Raw genomic sequence first — 22346 nt, forward strand, 5'->3', positions numbered from 1 at the left:
GTCATAAGGTCAGATGTTGAGGAATAACTAAATGAATTTTTTTCATGACACATTTGCAATATCATTTCTTGGTTTTAGTCATCCTTCTAATTCTTTCTGAGCTATAGCAGTACACAAGTAAATTTCACTTAGCATAAATTCTAAATTCTTTTTTTTGAGATTGTCACATAACTTATTCAAGATTTAGTTTCTTCAGACTCAAGCTTAGCATTTTGCTATGTAGATACTTCCAGTGAGTTAAAAAACCAACACACATCACTTTATTAGAAAATTCTTGCTAAAATTCTGTGCAGCTGAGAACATACAAAACAAATACAGTGTTTGAATAAACCTTTTTTTGATCCAAAATTCAAAACAAATTGTTTAACAGATGTACTACTTATAACAAGGCAAGCTAGGATACACGAATGTTTAGACACCTAACTCTAATGGAAACAAGTGGGAGTTAGGCTCTAAATACTTCTGTAAAACTGGGCCAGCACTATAGTAATGGTTATAGTTAGAATTGGAAAAGCCTGGAATCTTGAACTCCTTCTTCTCTGTCCTTAGATCTCTAAGTGCTAGGAGGCACTGCTGATTGTGGACTGTATGCCTGAAAACCAGCAGGTGGCAAGAGAAGAGGCATTTCATTCCTCTCACTGTGTATTCTCTGCATGATCAGAGAAATCGGGGTTTTTTCTTGTAATTCATTCCTAATTTTGTTTCTTACAGCCCTTCAGAAATTCAAAGCGAAGTCGACTCTTCAGTGAAGAAGATGACAGACAAATAAACACAAGGTCACCCAAAAGAAATCAGAAGGTTGCAATTGTTCCACAGGTACCTACATACATATATGGAGATATTTTTACCAAAAAGGGGAACAAGCCTATCTGGTTTAGTTGAAAATTGGAATATATTTGCTTTCCAAGTTGCATTTTTGGTTTGAATCTTCTGAGGAAAGCTGTTGCTAGAAGTAAGCCACAATTCAATCCTTACAGCTGGTTTCCTCAGTTTGTTTGTGGGAGTACCTTTCCTTTGTGATCCTGGTCATGAACACCCAGAGCTAGAAAGAATTCCAGACTAATTTCCCATCATGCTCCTGCAAACAATCATCTCCTGTAGACAGCATAAATTTATTCAGCTTCAGTTTAAAACTGCCTAAGTTTCCTGCACTGATTACATAATGGAGAAGGCTGCTATAGAATTTAATGTATCCCAACAAGTTAGGCACTTGCTCTAGATTTGTAGCCTGTGTTCATGGCCAGCTTTACCTTCTTGATTCTGTAATGCTGAAGTCCTCAGTTCAAAGAGTTTGTTTGTATCCTCCCCTTGATTGTCAACTCCTTGATACGGCACGAAAGAGCAGCTGTAATTTGTCAGCTTTTATTTGCTATGAGAGAAAGGGCAACATCTCTTAGTGAATTGGCTCTGTAGTACCTTTGTCATCTGCATCACTTCTCTGTGCCATCACCATATGAGCCTGAATTTACTTCATTGAAAAAGTACTATTTGAATACTGGTCTGATTTGCCTTCTTGAGCTGTGCTGTGCAGTGTCTGATGTGAAAAGCTTGGCACTCACCATTTAGCTGGGTCCGTTTTGCCAGAGCTGAGAACCATGACATTTCTCTTCATTACCATGATTTCTTAAGAGTACAAACACTTGGTAATGTTCTAAGCCCAGTTGTTTTGTGCTTAAATGTCTGATTCAGGAGGTCCAATGATTGATAGATAAATATTTGTGAGGGATTGCAGCTGTTGTAGTTCACAGATCTTGCTGTCCCGCTAGGCTTTGTTTCCTGGAGTTCCCGTGGCAGAAAGGGGACTTGTATCTAGCGCAGCAGGAGCCAGCAAGGTGCCTACCTTATGCTTTATCCTGTTATTGCTGCTACTAAAGTCCAAAATACTTTGAATGGTTGGGGAAGGGTAACCATTGATGATGGTATGGGGACCCAGTTTAATAGTCTGAAAAAGCTGTTATTTTTTGTAGAAACGTTTTTCTTTCTGTCTATTAAGACAGCCATCCTTGGAACAAAATTACAGAATTATTTTTTTATTTATAGTCTTGTTTAAACGTGGGTCTCTGTATTATGCAAGCAGTTTAAGACAGTGTCTTTTCTCTGATTTATCAAATAGCTGTCAAATGTAGTTAAAACTTAATTGCTTCTGTCCATGCTAGTTTCTCTTGCAGTTTTCTAAGCAGAGACACTGTTCAAAGCTTTGGTTGTTACATTCCTCTGCTGGCTTCATCCTCAGCTTAAGAAGAGTAAGCAAGAGTAGAAGCTCTAGTGCAAATGAGGCAGGTGCTGTTGCTGGCATCTGAGCTGCAGCACAAATTATGCTCACCTGAGACAGTCAGTGGGGCCTCAGAGTTTTGGAGTGTGTATGTATTTTAGTGCCATGCTGTTGTTACCAATAATGTGATTTTCAGTGCTGGAAAATATTTCTGTTAAAAGAGCTTTGTATGGAGATAATTGTATTGATCCTGTTAAAATTTGCGGTCTGTTCTGTTTGATTGCGTTGCTGATATAATGCAGTAAGGGCTGTTATAGATCTGTAAGAAAAAAATTGTCATGAAACAATATGTGCAGAATTTAATCAGAAAAATCTGTTTTATTTGAATACTGACAAATACTAGACTGTGTTTAACTGTTTCTTTTTTTTACTACATAGAAGTTTAGTACAACAATGTCTACACCAGAAAAGAAAGTATCACAGAAGATTGGTTTACGGCTTCGTAACCTGCTCAAACTGCCCAAAGCTCACAAGTGGTGCATATACGAATGGTTCTATTCAAATATAGATAAGTATGTTTGCTTTGTATAATTGCCTCTTATTAGTATAGAAACAAGTAATTTTCTGAAATTGAGCTGTGTAGTTCCATACATTGGTTAGGTACTCCAAAGTTCATTCTTAAATTATTAGTAACTGAAAACTATTTTGTTTATTGGTGGTAGGTTTTTTTCTTCTTTCCACTGAGCAACATATGTGCTCTTTGTTGTTTGCAACTAGCAACTTTAGAAAGTCTTCTATGGAAAGCTTTCCTTCATGGATATAATTTTCTTTTTATCACCTCTGCCTCTACCAGATACCAGATTTTATTCATAATGCTCTTAGCATCTGAAGCAGGAAGTAATCAGAACACTTAGACTTTTCTGAACCCTTGGATCAGTGTTATACAGAGGAGATAGGAAGGACACTGCTTCTTCATAAAGTGCTGCTTTTCTAAAAAGTGTATATGTTGGTATGAAATATTTTTTCCCCATCATCCTGTTTTTATTGTGATCACTAACAGGGCTTCAGGCTGTGTCTGTTCTGCTGTTGTCCAGATATCAGCATCTTTCTTGGATCTCCTAATGTATTTCCTAGACTGTTTCTGCAGTTTGTGCCTTGGAGTTTTTGGCACTTGTTCTCTTAATGCCACTAGCACAGTGGTGTGAATTGTTTAAAAGAACCAATTTAATTTCTTAAATGTAAAAAACATTATTGATGAATGGAGTCTTAAAATCTACTCTGGTTGACTAACAGATGAAACACGACTATTTAATATTCTAAAGAATGGCTTCAGAATTAACAAGCATTATTTTGCAGAATGCACAAACAAAATAATTACTGTTTTTCCTTCCTATTTTAATCACAATTGCTGTAGCTTTTTTCCTTAACTAGGAAGGCAGTCATAGCAATAGAAAAACATTTTGGCATATATTCATCAGAAGTGGAAAAATTAGATGTCCATTTTAGTTAGTTTTCAATTCATCATCTCTAGGATTTAATTCCTTTGAAAGAAGTAGTCTTTTCATGCCTTCCCCCCCCCCTTACTTGAAAGAAAAAATGAACAAAACAAAAAGCCCAAACCCTACTTATTTCTAGGAGTAATTTTATTGTGGTACATTTTTAATGATGATTTTTACAACAGTCCAAGAATTTTTAGTTTATTCTTAAAGAATTGTCTGTGAAACTTTAGGTCTGTCAGTAGACTAGAATTTGAGTTTAGCAGGTAATTCTGAAAACCTCTTTGATAGTTATCGGTGTATGCAGTTGTGGTGGGTTGACCTTGGCCAGACACCAGGTGCTCATCAAAGCCACTCTCATCTGGACATGGGACAGAAAACGTAACAAGAGGGTCAAAGGCTGAGATAAGCACAGGGAGAGACCACACCAGTTACTCTCATGGGCAAAACAGACTTGATTTTGGGAAATTAGTTTAATTTATTACCAATGAAATCAGAGTAGGGTAATGAGAAATAAAACCAAATCTTAAAAACACCTTCCCTCCACACCTCCCTTCTTCTCAAGCTTTATTCCCAGTTCTCTGTTCTCTGCATCCTACACCCCATAAGCACAGGGAGACAGGGAATGGGGGTTCTGGTAAACTCATCACACACAGTCTCTGCTGCTCCCTCCTCCTCTGGGGGAGGAATCCTCACACTCCCATGGGAGCCAGTCCTTTACAAATTTCTCCAACGTGAGTCCTTCCCATGGGCTGCAGTTCTTCAGAAACTGCTCCAGTGTGGGGCCCTTCCAGGAGATGAACACCTTCAGGACTAGACTGCTTCAGTGTGGGTCCCCCACGGAGTTACAAGTCCTGCCAGAAAACCTGTTCCAGTATGGGCTCTTCTCCATGGGTCCACAGGTCCTGCCAGGAACCTGCCCCAGTGTGGGCTTCCCATGGGTTCACAGCCTCCTTTGGGCACCCACCTGCTCCAGCATGGGGCCCTCCATGGGCTGCAGGGGCACAGCTGCTTCACCATGGCTCCATGAGGAGTCTCTGCTCTGGTGCCTGGAGCACTCCTTCCCTGACCTTGGTTTGGTGTCTGCAGAGCTGTTTCTCTCAGCTGCTCTTACTTCTCTGTCCTGCTGCAATTGCACAGGGTTTTTTTCCCCTTCCTAACTATGTTATTGCAGAGGCTCGACCACCATCGCCGAGTGGTTCAGCCTTGGCCAAGGGTGGGTCCACAGTTGGTTCTGCTGGATATAGGAGAAGCTTCCAGCTGCTTCCAGCAGCTTCTCGAAGAAGCCACCCCTGCAGCCCTCCTCTGCCAAAACCTTGCCTTGCAAATTAAAAACAGCTTGTAATGCTCATAAGATACGATCACGTTAAGATATTATAATATGGTTTACTAAGAGACGGTATATCTTTGGAAGAAAAACTTCGATCTCTCTTGTTTGGAGTGATACAATTCAGACTTAATGAGAAGCTTAAAAAAGTTTAAATTGTAGAGTTGTCAACAAAATATGGCTCACTGTACAAGTCTCTGAATATTTTAGTTAAGTTATTGCATCCAAAATTGAAATAGTCAAATAAAATGCTGTGTCTGCTGTAAGTTTTTGAAATATTTTTATTTCTACAACTGTCATCTGCAGTTATTAGATTACTGAAGCTGTTTCATTTGGATTCTCTGTACACTGCTGCAGAGGACTGTTTTTTGTGAAGTCCCATTGATTTTGGACATGCAGAGACTTCTGAAGTGCTACTTACTACTACAGTGATCACAGGCCCTGAGCAGGTGCACCTGTAACTTGCTTACATCATTTTCCAGAGCTTCTAAGCTTGTGGATGCTGTGGGTTTAGAGTTTGCCTCCTTAAGGACAAGTGTTAGTAAGAACAATCCAATACAGGTTATCTTTCTCAAAAAAAACCCCAAAAAACCCAAGCAAAATAGTTGTTCTTTATACAGATATCTTATGTTAGCAATAGTAAATATGGATAAAATGAAACTCTTGTATGCTCTTCCTTGTCTGTTTCCTGAGCCTCATTGATCATTCTTTGTGTTTTCCTTTCACTTCATGCCACAGTTGCAGATCCTCCGGCTGCAAAACTGTTCTCTTCCATTCTTGCCCGAGTCTCCTCATATCTGTGCATCTTTCCCCTCTCCTGCCACCCCAGACACTCAGTTGAAAGCAGTGTTGCTTCCAAGACCCTCTTTGTTCTGTGCTTGGGTATATTCTTCTCCAAACCCCAGTGCCCTGCAGAGGGTGGAAAGAAGCAGCTTTATCCAGGATGCAGTTATCCTTTTGTTCTCGCCAGGAGGGATCTTTTCAGTTGCACGTAGTCTTTAATGATTAACCTTCTGTTAGATGGCATATCTGTTGCTGCTCCCTTGTCTCCTGAGCCTAAGAAGGATGTGGTACTACAAAGAAAAAGGCAGTCATAGAACAGAGATAGAGATGGGTCACAGCATCAGAGAGAAATTCCTGAGTTGTGTAGGTCTGTTCTCTGAACTGTCACTTCTCTCATACTGATCCTCTGCTTCACCATGGGGTCATACAATAGAAGTCTCACCTGTACAGCTGTAGAGAATGATGAGTTGGTTCAATTTCCTGTATTTTGGAACCCTCTGTTGAGAATCTGAGTTACAATTGAATGAATTGATGAAAAAAGGTACTGTCTGTCTGTTTCTCAGTACCACATTGTCCTTCCCTTTATTCTCAGTATTTCACTCTCTGGTTTCCTTCAGTGTGTTGCAGTATCCCCCTGACACTGAGCTGGCTCTGCTGAAGTTCCATTTGGTGCCTTTATATACATTACAGAGCAGGATGAATTACGTGTGTTTCTCTGTAGTGACTAGAGAGAGGAACATTTTTAAATGTCAGTGATAGTAAGGTTCAAAGAACAATAGTCCTGGAAACTTCCTGATTTTGTTTTTGCCTGAATTTATTTCAGGTTAAAATTGTTCTTTGAATAGGAGTGTCTCATTTATGTGACTAATTTATACTATTTTTTCAGTGTACTTCTTATGACGGATGTTTTTTGAAATCTCGTGACAAAAGTTTACCAAGTGTGGTTAACATAGGACTAATTATGTTTCAACAGGCCACTATTTGAAGGAGATAATGACTTCTGTATATGCCTGAAAGAATCTTTTCCAACTTTGAAAACCAGAAAGTTGACAAGAGTAGAATGGGGGAAAATCAGGCGATTAATGGGAAAACCACGGAGGTAATTTTATCTTTCTTTTCTTTCAGCTAATACCTACATGTAATTTTGATGTTACTGGAATTGTTTATTTTAAAATAATTTTGCATTCAAATAGTAGAACAAAACAATATCTTAAGAGTAGTAAAACTCATTTTATTAGGTGTTCTCTGAGCACCTCTCTTCCCCCACACACCCTATTCCTTAAATGCATGTGTCCATGTAGTTCTCATGAGTCTATGCTTGAAATGTTCTCTTCCCACTCCTGATAACTGGGTGTCCAAGCTAGGATGTGTTGAAGTTGTTATTGTATCTTCTATACTGCAGTGCTTCCTGGCCTGGGAGAACTGGCCAATTTTTCACTATGGGGTTTTTTTTTAAGTCTATAACTAGCTCTTCATGGGGAAAACAAGTGCACATTTTCACCTCATTTATTTTATTATTGTTTTTAAATCATTTTCTAGATCTTCAGTTTTTCCTAGATTAGCTATCAAAACAGAGAAAAGATAGAGTCACCCATAAAATATTGTCCATCTTAGAGAAGTAGCCAGAATTTAATGAAGGACATAGGGTTTTTTTCTAATCTAGAATTTTTAATTCTTAAACCCTCTGATTCAGCTCAGCCTTTTCACAAAACCTACACAATTTAGCCTAGAGAAGGCTAAGGGAGGATCTCATTTTTGTGCATAACTATTTGAAGGGAAGACACAGAGAAGATAGGGCCAGGTTTTTTTCCAGCATTATCTGGAGACAGGAAAAGAGGGAATGGGCACAAGTGAGGTGGTAGAATCTCCATCCTTAGATGTATTCAAAGGTTCTCTGGACATGGTCCTGGGAAGCCTCCTGGAGGTGATTCTGCTGGAGGGGTTGGAGGAGATAACCTTCAGAGGTCCTTCCAAACTCAACCACCCTGTCATTGTGTAAGTAATGTTTCATAAATAAATCAGCCTTTTATTTCTGTAAATGCAAATACTAAAGCACTGAATCCATTTCTTCATAGATTGCTGAGTCAGATTATATTTTGCATGATGGAGACCATTTCACCTTCTGTACCTGCAAACAACATAAGTAAAAACCGTCAGTCAAGGGAAGGCAGCAGAGCCAGCTTGAAAACAGCTCCTCTTAGGAAGATGTTCATGTAATTTGAGCTTAACTTAGATAGCTTTTCATTCCTTTGTTGTCATGCTTCCCACTGAGAGAGAAATGGTGTATTTGGAGGTTAAGTCATCAGTTTCTCATTTGACTTTTGCCAAAAGTGGTTACCTCTCTAAAAGATCAGCTTGCCTCATTCAGCAGTCTGGTGGACCATTGATAAAACTTCAGAGTCTTAGAATGGTTTGGGTTGGAAGAGACCTTAAGGATTGTCTGGTTCCAATGGGAGTTGGGGTCAGGGGATGCACTGGGCAGGGAACCTTGTCTAGATCAGATTGCAAAACCCCATCCAACCTGGTGGGTTGCAAACTTCCTTTCAGTTTTCAGAGGTTCTTTGGGTTGGTTTTTTGCCTTTTTTTTTTTTTTTTTTTTTTTTTGCCATGGGGAGAGTGGTTTGGGGTTTGATTTGGGGGTTTTTGTTCAGCTATCATAGAGTTCTTTTTTTAAAAAAGACATTCATGCCAAAGGAACCAAAGGTCTAAATGGGCAGGAAATTGTTTTATCTGAATTTTGAAGTAGAAACGTTTGACTTCATAAAGAGTCTGATTGTTTGTTAACGAAAACTTTGAGTTACTGCTTTATAGCAAAATAAAATAAGCATTCCTGTTTGCTTTTTATTTCTTAATTAATTTTTTTTTAAAATCACTGGTAGTCTTCTTCAAGATGTCAGAAGTGGTCTTTGGCCTTAGTTTTAAAAGACTTTGAAGTATTCTAAATAATTTAAATGCTTTTTCAAGACAATTTTAATCTACTTCTAGAGCAAAGATTATTTTTATTTTGCCATTGTGTTGGAAATTTCTTCTGTCTGTCCTCATCGTATGGAGATAAGCTATAATACCATGTCAACACTGATATCTCCCCATGAGAGATTAAAAAAAATAATTAAGACATTTTGCACCCGCAGTGTTGATGACAGAGGATAATAATGTCTCTGAGTGATAGTTCTGCACGTGGTTGTCATCTTTTTTTTTGTTTAAATATATTGTAGTATTCTCTTATGTCTGCTGCTACCTTAAATGTCCTATCACACATCAACAGTGTGTTTGATTGGCACAGCAGTATTCTTCATGAGAGCCTGCAAAGCTTGTAAGATTCCAGTAGACTGTGGGGAAAGATATGCTCCAAGAAAAGGAAGAGGTAATAGTTTGTGTACTCTGTGTGAACTTAATTGGGCTTGTGGAATAGCAGTGGATATGAATTAAGCTTAGATATGCTTGTCCTACCACTACATGATGGTGGTGATTCCTCTGTGATTCAAATTCTCATGAGCAACGTAGAAACTGAGAAGAATGTTCAGCATCTTAAGAAGTCTCTACAGAAAACTAATGAGATTGCAATTTTGATCTGTACCATAGTTTTAATCTTCATTTTTTCATAGGAGGCATGAAGATGGGATAATATTTTTAAATGCATTTGGGGAACGTTGGGTTGGAGGTTTCCGTTAACAGAAGCCAGAAATACATTTCAAATACCTTCTGCATCCATAGTTACAGCATTTGGGACAGAGACTTTTTAAGACCATCCGAGCTGTCAGTAAAACAGTAGTTGCTGTTGTAGGGACCTTCGAAGGTCAGTGATTAGTATGTCAGCATTTGAATTGGCATTTCTAAGAGCATGAGTCAAAAAACATCAGGTGATATTTGCCATTCCTGATGCAAGACCCTGGACAGGATTAGAAGGACTAATATGAAGTCTATATTGCTTTGTTTCTTTTTTCTTTTTTCCCTATTTTGTTGTCTTTCTGTGGTTAGCCACCCTTCTCCTCAATGGAGTTGAAAAGGTCTGACCTGCATTTTGCAACTTGATATTCACAGCCCACTGCAAACATTATTTCACACCTGTTCCTCCCAGTAGTACATATGAAGTCAATAGCATCAATAAATGACAATATCCAAGGAAGCTCTGCGTAAGTGTCCCAACCACCATCCCTCTCTATCTCTGCCATATCCCTTTCCAGATGCTTTAAATTCCTAATGAGGACCACTGGAATAATACATAATTGTGGGTAAACACATTCTGCTCTTCGGTGGTGAACTGGTGAGTGGGACACACACCTGCAGCCTCAATCTACAACAGAATTGCTAGGCTATACAAAGACTAGTGGTGATTTTTGTGGTGATAGTGATTGGAAGCCTCATATGGGAACCTTCGGTGCAGTGCATTACTGCATTACGTGACAAAAGTACCTCACAGCTTCAGTTCATTCTTGCTTCTGTTTTTTTCCCATGTCTTGCTTAGGACGAGGATCTCATTATGTTAACACCGGGACAAAACAGGTGGCCTATGCCCCATAAAACTTAGAAAACACAGATAAAAGGCAAATGATCTGTGCATATAGAGTGTGAAACTGCTGGTCAGTGTGAAAGAAAATGGTCTCGGCATCCTGGCAGCTTAGTGCTTACAGCCTTCTTGTACATAATGCCAGGAAGAGAAATTGTGGAGAAAAGTGAAAGGGCTTGGTGGAACTCTCCCAGTGAGGGGTATACAGAAGAAAACATAAGAATGTTTGTTACTGCATATAATAAGAGAGTAGTAGACGCAGACTTGGAAAAAGGAGCTGACTGCTTAGTACTGAGTGAGAGATGACTGAGGAACATCTTGAAGGAATTTAAATCAGAAAATAATTTGTAGCGTAGAAGAGGGAACCAGCAGCAGAGTTGACAGTGTCTTCTAAAATAACTTCATAAAATAGAATTTCTTATTGATCAGTAATCAATATATAACAGAATGAGTTCCACAGAAAATGTTTAATTTGCATTTGACTGCAGTAAAGCAATTAACAAAGGTGGCAAATTATTTGATAAATAACTTTCTGCAATCAGACAGACTTAAAATAGCATTTGTGCACCTTTTTTAATTACTTCTTTCATTGATACAAGAATGAAGAAACTTTTTTTAGTAAGGAATGAGAGAGAGGATTGAGTCCTTACAGTCTTTTTGCTTTCAGTATCTCCCTCATGAATCTTGCCTATTCAGTAGGTTAGAAGTGAAAATTAATAAAAAGTAAGCACTTTGGGAATGAGCCTTCTATCTTTTAGATTGCATTTTAAGAGTGACCTACCCCCCAAAATGGGGAGGGGGACTACTACAGATGATCTGATTTTACACAGTAGCCCAAGATCAAACAAATCTGTACTTCTCGGAACAGTTCATCTGCATAATGGAGATTTTGGGGCTGAGCTGTGCTCTGCACAGGTGCAAGGAGATTAGAGAGAGAAGTGCCCTTTTATGTGCTGAGTCTGGTGCCCTTTCACACTAAGTTAGTTTAATTGAGCTCATAAGCACACGTGAAAGGGATCTCCTGTGTATCAGTAAGTGCTGGCAGCCAGGGCTCTCACAGGACTCTCTCTCACGTGCATTGAACTGGCATCCTGAGTAGGCTGGGGCCAGCTTTAGCTTTCTTCTGACACCAGGTGGATCCTCATAAGAAAAGTCCTCAAAAGTTGTACTCTTTGGATATACTAATGCAACAGCTAGTGTTCCTGAATATTATTTTAAAATAGACTCTTGTCTTAAGAGTGGGAATTTTGAGGAGTAAGATTGTCTAAATGCGTTAAACGGAATTTTTTTCTCTTGAGCACATCACCCCAAACCTTTTCATTTTCTCTCACTGATTTTTCAAACTGTGCCAATTTATTTGATGTGCCTTCACGTATATATGTTTTCAGTGATGAATTTAAGTATAATTTTATCTAATTATATTGTAGGTGTTCCTCTGCATTCTTTGAGGAAGAGAGGTCAGCATTAAAACAGAAACGGCAGAAAATCAGACTCTTGCAGCAGCGGAAAGTTGCGGATCTTTCACAGTTCAAAGATCTTCCAGAAGATATTCCATTACCGCTTGTAATAGGAACAAAAGTCACAGGTAATTTCTTAAAAATAAACGAAAAAGCAGCCAAGTGTGTTTTGCAAAGATTTTAGTAAGTCATAATACACTTAAAGCACATAATTATTATAAATGTAAAACATCAAAAATTGTATGGTTTTTTGTTAGTTCATTGAGAAGGTGCTTGTGAAGATTAGGTAGTATTTTTAAAACAGTGATAAGGTTTTGAGGTGCAAACTTAGTATGGCTTATTATTTCTGCTGTTCAAATTGTAGGGTTTTTTACATGTCTAGTATATCTAACAAATTTTGGAGAGAGAGAGAGATGCTTATTTTCAAAATATTGAGTGTTGTCTGAGTTTAAAATCTGACCTAATATAAAACTTGAACTTCTTCCATAAATATAAAACTGTCTGTTTTGAAACAGATATACAATTGATATTGCATTGTAGTTAGACATGTATGCTAAACATGACATTGCCTTACTAAAAAAGCTTAACCATAACTGAGGAGGGAATGTTGTTGAAAACATTCCACAGGTTTTGTCTAGTTTTTTGAAATTTTTAATTCCTCTCTACTGTCTGATTTTGGTCCAGGTGCTTTTCACTTCAGCATGTCCTATTCAGGCCACTACTGTTTGTTGCATTTTTTGTGTTCAACAGCACTGCCCTTAGTTCTTGCTGAGGAGCAGGTGTGCAGCACACTGCCTCTCCTCACTCTTCTAAACCTGTATCCTTGAGCTGCCTTTCACACTGTCTTTTGCTAAATACACAGTCATCAGAGGAGGTGTTCAGAGAGAAATGCTGTGCAAAATCATCTGGAAATTGATTTTTGCCTGCAAAATCTGTCTGTCAGAAGGTATTGGGTATGAAATAAAGGGAGTTACATAGACAAAAGTGTAGTGCTAAGGATTAGATTTGGGAAATATTTGACCTGCAAACTTAAATTTTGTAAAAATTCAGTAATATTTCTATTACATACTTTTTTTTCTGAGTTTGCTTTTTTTTTTTTTTCCATTTAATCTGTGGGCTTTAAGTATACATATAAAGAATTGCTTGCAAAAGATGTAATAAATCTGTTTTTGTTATTTGTATCATAGCATTGCAATATTTGGTTTCTTGGTTCTTTTGTTGTTTTTTTAAGCACGTTTGCGAGGTGTCCATGATGGTCTGTTCACTGGACAGATAGATGCTGTAGACACTCTTAATGCTACCTACAGAGTGACTTTTGACAGGGCAGGTCTTGGAACACACACAGTCCCAGATTATGAAGTTCTTGTAAGTATTAATGACACATTCTAAAAGTAGCTGTAATAAGAAAATTAAATAAAAAATTCCACAATGATATGCTTTAATTAAAAATAAGAAAATAGAACATATTACACCCAGGTGGTATTGTCATAAAGTGGAAACAAGCGTAACTGATGCATGGGAAGTTCCAGGATAATGAACTTTTACTGCTTATGGTTTTACAGAACAGGATAACCCTCTATGATTAAAGCATAATGGTTCAGGGTGGAATAATTTAGACCAACCTATAATAGACCAACTATTATAGGCTGTTATAATAGCCTGAGTTTAATATGAATAAATACAATGAGTAGTATAAGATCCCAAAGAAAAATCTGCAATGGGATTCTGCCAGGATTTGCAGAAATTGTTTAAGAGACCTTGGCCCTTTGTAATGTGGTAAAGCCAGGAAAGGCCTATGGAAGTTGCAAACAAGTATTATGAGTTGATTGAACTTGATTTTGAAATTTCTTGTGCTAATGAACCTACCTGGGAGGATATTTTTTTTTGGTCAAACAACTGAAGATTATTTCCCAGCTCCTAGGCTTTGTTCCTGCCAGACAGTCCAGCCTAGACTGCAAGATTTCTGGAGGACCTCACTTTCTTTTGTATCTTATGTGGTGTTGGATCTACGTAATTCCTCTAGTCTCTGCCATGGTCTGAGTTTGGAGCCTCTGCTGAACTCCTGTACAGTAGTTTGTCTGCCAAAAGTATTTTTGGAAATCTTCATGCAGGTTTTATTTGCTGGGATGCCAGAACACTTTGAAAACTCCAGCAATACATTAGGATTTTGAAGCTCCTGCCTAAACCAAAAGCAAAATGTTAATCTTTTCATGCTGTTGGGTTGGGGTGTGGATGGGCACGGCTAGTCCAGATTCCAGAAATAAGTTATGTGTTCCAAAAGGGTAAAAATTAATCAGACACTGAAGTAGAGCCTTCCTTTCCCTGTCTGGCAGAGTAACGAGCCTCATGAAACCATGCCAATTGCTGCCTTCGGACAGAAACAGCGGCCTTCGCGCTTCTTCATGACTCCTCCCCGATTGCCATACACACCTTCACTCCAGTCTCCAATCACAGTAAGTTACGTTTTTTCATGTGGTATTAATCACTGAAGTATTTTTAATACATGTTGAAGCTGTTACCTTAAACAGTTTTTGAGATTAATTTTCCGAGGTTACTTAGCAAGATCAAGATTTTAGCAAAGCCCTCTAAAAAGAAGCTATTAATTTAAATGTTTTATCCTTTATAGGACAGTGATCCTTTATTAGGACAATCTTCATGGAAAAACAAAATTTCAGGCACAGATAGTGAAACACTAGGAGGCTTTCCAGTAGAATTCCTCATTCAAGTGGTAAGTGTTAACTGCAGCTCTTAGTTTTGTTCTTTATTGTCCTTTTGTGTTTATTCTGCCAATTCTTCTGCAGTTGAATGGCCTTCTGTTAGTTTATGACAGATATGGTAATATCCAAATTAACTTTTGAAGAGATGTTAATATTTGTTTTTATTCTTCCCTTCTTAATTTTCACACTTGTTTATAACCTTTGAAATATTGTGCTTTTCAGACCACAGAGGTCTTCGAAAGTGTCTTATTTTCCCAGCTCTACCATTTTGTCTTAAAAAAGTATTATTTCTACATGCAAACCTTAAGACTTTTTTATTTATTTAAAATATACTTTCATTGTCCAAAGAACATTTGCCTATATGCATTATTATACATATTCTATGTTATATAATGTCCTACCCTCTTGGAGAAGAAAAGCAGCTCTCATTTCCATGCAAGCAAACCTTCATGTTATAGATAGCATAACTACATAGAAAACACTTTTTTGTCTTCACCTTTATGAAATAATTCCTCAGTGGTTTTTGTACACCACTTCAGAAGAGCACAGACAAGTAATGTTAGGAAGCTGAGCTTCACTGAATATTAAAACACACTGAAGCGTTTTCCAGAATGATGGAAGAGTGTAATTGCTCGTGTTGGCTTAGCTTAAGATCAGTGATTGAAGCCTTTAACAAGGAAAGCAGTTTTGAACATGCCAAAGGAGATTGGAATGATTCATGTTTAAAATACTAAGAATTGAGAAATAATATTACTGAATGCTCAGATTTTAAAGTCTGTGTAATTGGTCAAAAGAATAAATTTGTGTCTGTAGCTCACATGACACTCACATTTGGGCCATTCAACATAATGCATTTTATTTGACAGAATCATCTATTCAGCTTTTTTTAGAGGAAACTTGTATGAAGCTCATTTTGAAAATGGTGGCTTGGCATCTAGCTTACTAAGAAAATTTAAAATAGATGTAGTTGCTATAACATGAATTATGGTAAAATTGAATACACAAAAGATACAGTCTTCATGCAGCTAAACAGTATCTGCTGCTGTTCTCCTATATGAGTCACAGAGTATGATCAGTGAAACTAGGTAACTAAGGTGTGTTGAGCTTTACAACTACTTAGTGACCTGTTTATGATACTGTTTCTGTATTTTAAATATGAAAACATGTGCTTTGTCAGTCATTTTTGGTTGTATATTACTGCTCAGTATAAGGAAATCTAAGTTTTGCAAGTAGAGGCCTCTTGCTTGTATTACAAATGGTGGCATTTTACAAAGATACCACATAAATATGTATTTTTGCTTGAAGATTTTCAAAATACTTTGAACAAAATCAATCCACAGATTTTTGGCATTTGTCTATTGAGCAACAACAAAGAATCACAGGGCTTAAGCATTTATGGAAGGAGTTGAAGCATTATTTTTAAGAATCAGTTTTTTAATTAGAAGTTTGAGGAGGTACTGGAATTTGGTGTTGTGAAATACATGAGAGTGGTGAATGCTGATTATTGATTGTGCTGTATTCACCAGTACAGATGTATTTCTATGTTAAAGGTCACTGCTCAGGATGTTGTAGCTTTTCTGATACACTGGTACTTAGAAAAATCAAAGCCCTTTTTTGATTTAATGGTTATTCAGGAAGTAAATGGTCAAAAAACAATTGATTCCAAGAAAACTTTCTGGAAAACTATTGCCAGGCAGTTATTTATAAGACCACAAAGAAAAAATTTTATGGGAAGAATTTTGGACAAAACAGAAAATACAGAACATACCTTGAATAAGGTTTCAACCCAGCCCCTTATTTCCCTTTTCTGAAATTAATTTGGAAGAAGAGGAATTGTATCCAAAACCACATGCAGAGAATGACAAGGAAATGTTAGGGGTTATTCTCTTTACCTATAACTTTCAGTTGCAAACATCAGGACTTGTAATAAGTATTTTAATCATTGTTCTACACTTAGTTTTTTTAAATCTTTTTATTAATTACTACTTGTTACATTTTGACATCTGAGACTGTGGACTAACAGGTATTAGAAAAAGACTGGCTCAAAAGTTAACATGATATTAAGAATAAAGCCAGCAATAAATGAGTCATAAATTTAAAAAACCCTTTCATGCTTAATTCATTATGTAATGCAGCCTTAAATATTTCATATGCTGTGTGGCAGGTCAAAATCGATAGATTGCATTCTTACATTCTAGTCGGTATTAAAACTTAGAGGGTGTTTTTTCAAGCACTGAGCTACAGCTTTTTTATTTTCCTTCCTCCCTGCTTCCTTCTGTGTTTTGGGGTAAAAAATTCGATTAGAAGGCAGCACTGTAGGACAAAGCAGATGTTGGCAGGGTCGCTGCATGCCCGGTAGAGGGAGTGTGGTGATGCAGCACGGGCACAGCACTGACCTGGTGTCTGCATGTGAGGAAAGCAGGCATCTTCCCGACTTAAATGCAGGAGGAACAATCTGAAAATGGGTACTCGATTTTTGACTGTTTTCTCCTTATGAAAATTTTGAAAATATTCCATAGTAAGTTATCCTACATTTCATTTTGAAAGGCTCATTTTATGTCTAACAAATGAAATCAGAAGTGAAAATCTAGACATTCTCATTGAGTTTTTCCTTCATTTCTTTTAATGTGAAAAAGCATTGTACTAAAAACTTGTTTCCAGTTTATTGAGAAATATAAATTACAACAGTAAACAGGATGAGTTATGCTGAAAATAGAGCTGTTAGGCAAGAATTTCTCAAGACAAATAGGGCTAGACTGAATTATAGCATTCACTGATGATACTGGCAAATGAAAATGGAGGTCTATGTAAAAAAGTGTACCCTTGAGAGAAAGTTGGTGGGCATGACAGATTCCATGAAAGTCACCGTTTTCTTAGAATCTGATTATCCTGATCCCTGGAATGTATCTTGGAATAGGAAGAATATAATAGAAAATCCAAGCTCATCAAATGGAGAACTAGCACTGTGCATCGTCATATATGTCTGCATGTCAAAGTAGAAGTTAAGAATCAAATGCCTTGAAAATTCAGGGAACGAATTATATATTCTGCATTGATTTGGGGATTCATCAACTTCATGAAGGAGAAGAATGTGTTAGGCCACTGCTGGATAGTGATGACAGCAGAGCTTGACAGGTAACTTTTTGGCAGCAGTGGCAGATGGTGTACAGTGCTTTTCTTCCTCCCAGGTGTTTTATTGGCAACATGAACACTTGTGTGGTGTGTTAGAAACTAGATCAGAGAGAGAATCCAGCTCACAAGTAACAATTTTAAACCTTTTCATTCTTGTCCCTTCTAAATTTCTTTCTTTATCGTTATCTCTTCTGTGATTGGGTTCTTCATGCAAAATGCAAAGAGCAAAAATGCAAGTGCTGGCTCAGCACAGGCACTGGGGGACAACACAAGGACAGAAATGAGCAGCTGGAACTGGGAGGCTGATAACCCATGCAGTGTTGCCTCTGCAACATGCCTCTGACCATGGCTCACCATCAGCTCATAAGATGCATCTGGCAGAATATTTGGAGTAGAAAGAGAGAAGTAATGATGCCATTTTACAGGTTTAGTTTACAGATGTGTCATTCAGAATACTGTTACAGGCTTCCTGTGCTCAAACACAGGAAAGATGCCAGTGAATGGAAAAAAGATACAAAAAGGGTCACAGAAGTTTAAGAGATGAAGATCCCTTTATGGAAATAGTCTGGAAAGGCTCAAGTTGCAGTTAGTCCAGTGGAAAAACAGTGGGGACGAGATGCTTCTATTGTCTCTGAATAAACAGGGATAAATACAAGGAGAGAACACTATATTTAGCTGAGAAACAGGTTTGGCTGTTTGGCAATATGGAACAAATTGCTAGGAAGTGAAAAAGAATGCATTTAGCATGGAAATTCCCAGAATATTCCTCATTAGCTGAAAGAGATCCTGGAACAATTTTCTGGTTAGAATTTCTGAGAGCAAGCAACCTGGCTGAATTAAGACTGAACTTAAAAATCACAAAAGGGATTATATATAAATCAGATGTATGTTGAACTAGGAGTTCCTATTTCTCCCAGTCACATATTTCACTGCTAGGATGGAGTTAACCCCTCTGGAATTCATAAGACCTGAAAATTTTGCTCTGTTTATTCCAGTAATAAAAGTGTTGCTGGTTGAAGTGAAGCTAGGATTTCTCTCAGGGCCCTAGAGTATGAACAGTTTTAGGAGTGATGTGTGTGTTGAGAATGCTCCCAGTGATTTCCACTTCAGCCTGCTAGGTCCCCAGGGCAGGAGACACAGGGTATTCCCATTACAAAAGAGGGAAATGGAAAGCCTGGAGTTGTTCTGTATAACAGATCCAATCTCTATACCAGGTTTTACTGCAGGAGTTTACACAAAGGGCTGGTGCTCAGTCGAGGGCACAGGTGAGAACTGTGTGGAAAAAAAGATGTAGTAAGGTGAGTGATACTAATTGTAGTATCATGACCGTAACAGCCTTTGCTCTCCTTCAGCCTGAAAAAAAAAAAAGGTTCTTCAGCCTCTAGCTGGCCATAAATTATATTGGTCTTCCTATAGGGAATTTCAGCTGATGGATTTTAGCACTCATCAATTTAGGGCACTTGAAAATGCTTTAAAAATCTCTGGGAAGTCTATCATTTAATTTTAATTAATTTTTATTTCTGCATCTTAACTTGATCAACAGCTGAGAAATAAGTTTTTAAATTATGAAAGAAACAGGTATGGTTTTTTATCTTGAAGTTCTATGGCATTTCAAAACTGCTTAAGGACCTATTCTTTCTAAAAATAGTTCCTTTGTTTTAGACCAGGTTATCGAAAATCCTTATGATCAAGAAGGAACACATCAAACAATTGAGAGAGATGAATACGGAAGCAGAAAAGCTGGTGAGAATGTTCTCTTTTTGGTTCTTAAAACAGGATATGCTTTAGCAGCTAATGCAAATAAATACAATTAGGAGTGTAGTCTAAATAAAACCTGTATTTAATACTTTCTATGACATGAAATGTCTTACTGTTCTTAAAGACAAGTCAGAGAGGTCAGTTGCTTCAAATATGATTCTCCTTTGAAAGCATTGTGCTTTGGAAACTGATTAATGTTAACATTGGGACAGCACATGTCAGTTAACACATAAAGTAAGGAAATACTATGTACTTTGAGAATTTGGAGTACAAGCTTATATGGTAAAACATTTATGATAATACTGTTTTGCAGATGGTAGGTGCTTATTATCTCAGCTTTCTGGTTAAAGCAGTTACTCATTTCAGAGATTTTCTGTGTGAAGCTCTGTGTGCCCTTGACTGGCATTTAAAGTTACAGTACCACAGCAGCTACTGCATAGTTAGCAGCAGCAGCAGAATAGTTTTTCTTGCTAACTTTATCTAATCAGCAGTCAGTAAATCAAAATTATAAGAGTGGCTCTTCTACCACCCATGGCTATAAATTGAGAGCAGAAAGCTCTCAGTCTCAACTTTCTGCCAGCATCCATCCAGGCTGTTGTCTCTGCAGCATCCAGAAGGTTTGTGGAGAGGAAGAGGGGTCTCTTTTATTTCTTGAAACAAAACAGTTGATTTTTTTTTTTCCATGTGAAATAGTTGAGTGTTGAAAGATGTGATTTATTGTGGTAAGATTTCTCTCTGTGCCTTCAAAGATCGTGTGCATGCGTGCATTCTGTTACTCTGCTTCCTACTGCCCCATCCCTGTCTCTCTGTAATTTTCTTCTATGCCATGATGTTGTTCTTCAAACCTTGTGATCATTTCAGTTACTGCATTTTTTCCTGCACATCAAATGTTTTGTCTTTTAATTTTGTGTGTTAGTAATAAACTAGATGCAAAGAGAAGTAACTTTAAAACATGTCATTGCAACTTGTAACTCTGATAATGAAAAATTACCAACTCTTCTTAAACAATTTTTTTGGAGATATTAGTACTTTTGCATTGATGAGGAGATCCAAAGGAATGACAGTAGCCTTCCTCTAGCAAGAACCCAGATGTTATCTCAGCTCCCAAGTCCTAAATAAACTGTATTGTTACTTTTCTTGCTCTTCTTATTCCAGAAAATTGAAAGAGCAAAAAAGCAGTGGGAAGGGAATCTAGAAATAGATGCTAAATTTGATACATGTTAGCTCAATTGTAACCTGGATAAGGACTTTGAGATACTTTGAAATTCTTCCCTGCTCTATTTCCTTTGTAAACCAGCAATCATAAAGCACCATTACTATTCAAGGCTGTCCTGATAAAAATAGAGGATGTGATACCTTCCTATTGGGCCATATTCTTAGCCTGTCTTCTAATCCTCTTTGTCCCTTGGCAATCCCATCTGTGTTTGTGCTGCTGAGTATGTGATGCTTCTCCTTTAAAATATATTTTCTTTGAATGAGAATCTTTTTCTGGCCCCAGTTCACTTCAACATCAATAACATACCGGAACATGAATAAAATTGAATCCTTTGAGCTTACTCAGGTGTACTTTAATTGCCAGACTTTGGTAATAATTCATACAATTGTCATTTGATAATTGTTAGAGTAACACTGCTGTTTGGTTTAAAGTAATCCTTTTATGAAGACTTCTGTTTAATGACTGATTCAATATAGAAATAAATGGAACTGACAACAATCAGAAATGGTACTGAATGTAGGCCGTTATTATCTGGCAATAATAATAAATTTAAATTTGCACAAGTCAGGAGGTGCCTTCAGAGGAGATATTAATATATGCAACTGCACTTTTTCTGTCTCATTTTTCTTGGCATCTCTATATTAGTCTGGGTTGCAGGCTATAAACAAATTACTGTGTACATATAACAGTAAACATTTGGATAAACAAATATGAATTAAAAGGACCTGCAATAAAAACAAGGTAAGGGTAATGCTGGTTGTCTCAGAGAAGCATTTAGATCCTTGGTGACCTGCTTCCATCTACTGAAAGCTGTCCATCTTTTGTCTGCCAGTTTAGCTGTTCATTGGTGTTTCCAGGTCTTGGGTTGTGCCCAGGTCAGAAATAGTCCTGGTGCTGAGAAATACTTCTTTTGTCATCACTAGCATGGAATGCCCTTAGCCTTTCCTCTCCAATACAGAATTCACAATTGTCTGCAGCTTTCACAGCTAACCTGGAGTAATTCAGTCTGCTCTAGGGGAACTGGTCACTGGAGGAGGTCTGAAAGATTCGATTTTGGATGTTCCAGAGCTGCAGAAAGTATGCCAAATTTATACTACTTTCCAGTGCATTCTGAAATTATGGTGTTTGTTTAAAGCCCTGTTAAGTTGGTATTCAGATTTGTAAGTCCCTGGAGATCATTTCAGTGATTAAGTTTAATGGGGAGCTTTAAACTGAACTCCTAACTGAAACCTTTTGAGTTTTTGACCGGAATCCTCCTGATGAAGGCTCTCTTGACTTGCAATTGCTTTATCTTGTGGTGTGAAAACTACAGCTACAAGTTTTGATTGTAGGAGGTACCTGTATCTCAGTCTTGTGGCTGGGACTACGTTGAGCTTCTCTTGCAAGAGGCAACTTGTAGAGGAAATTTTATAATATATTACATGTTTTGTTTCAATTTCAAAAATATCACCCAAACAACATCAAGCTATATTCTGAAAAGAGTGTAAGAAAAATGATACTGTATTTTGGTATTTATTCTTTTTGTGGAAAATTGTGCTTACAAAATACTGTTACCAAATATAAGCTCTAGTAACTTTCTTTTTTGGCAGAACTTTTAGCTGTAACAGAAGGTATGTAGCACTTAGTCATCCTCAGGTGACCAATAACTTACTAACCAAATGTGCCTCCCATCCTGCAGCAGAGGTGGTCGAGGCCATATTGTCCTGTACTGTTCCTCTGCTGGCAGGATAGTTTTCTGCTC

General features: G+C 37.6%; 1 protein-coding gene across 1 annotated transcript in view; it reads left to right on the top strand.

Annotated features, from left to right (window-relative positions):
* LIN9 (lin-9 DREAM MuvB core complex component) overlaps positions 1 to 22346 on the top strand; it is a 58134-nt gene that overhangs the window by 31974 nt on the left and 3814 nt on the right. Inside the window, exons 7-14 of the mRNA XM_008630391.2 lie at positions 712 to 816; positions 2651 to 2784; positions 6792 to 6917; positions 11753 to 11910; positions 13014 to 13147; positions 14116 to 14235; positions 14409 to 14510; positions 19294 to 19374. Coding sequence (XP_008628613.1) covers positions 712 to 816; positions 2651 to 2784; positions 6792 to 6917; positions 11753 to 11910; positions 13014 to 13147; positions 14116 to 14235; positions 14409 to 14510; positions 19294 to 19374 — 960 coding nt within the window. The remainder of the gene's footprint in view (positions 1 to 711; positions 817 to 2650; positions 2785 to 6791; positions 6918 to 11752; positions 11911 to 13013; positions 13148 to 14115; positions 14236 to 14408; positions 14511 to 19293; positions 19375 to 22346) is intronic.

The sequence above is a fragment of the Corvus brachyrhynchos genome, unplaced genomic scaffold (genome assembly GCF_000691975.1).
Source record: "Corvus brachyrhynchos isolate BGI_N302 unplaced genomic scaffold, ASM69197v1 scaffold101, whole genome shotgun sequence".
In the NCBI taxonomy this organism is placed as follows: domain Eukaryota; kingdom Metazoa; phylum Chordata; class Aves; order Passeriformes; family Corvidae; genus Corvus; species Corvus brachyrhynchos.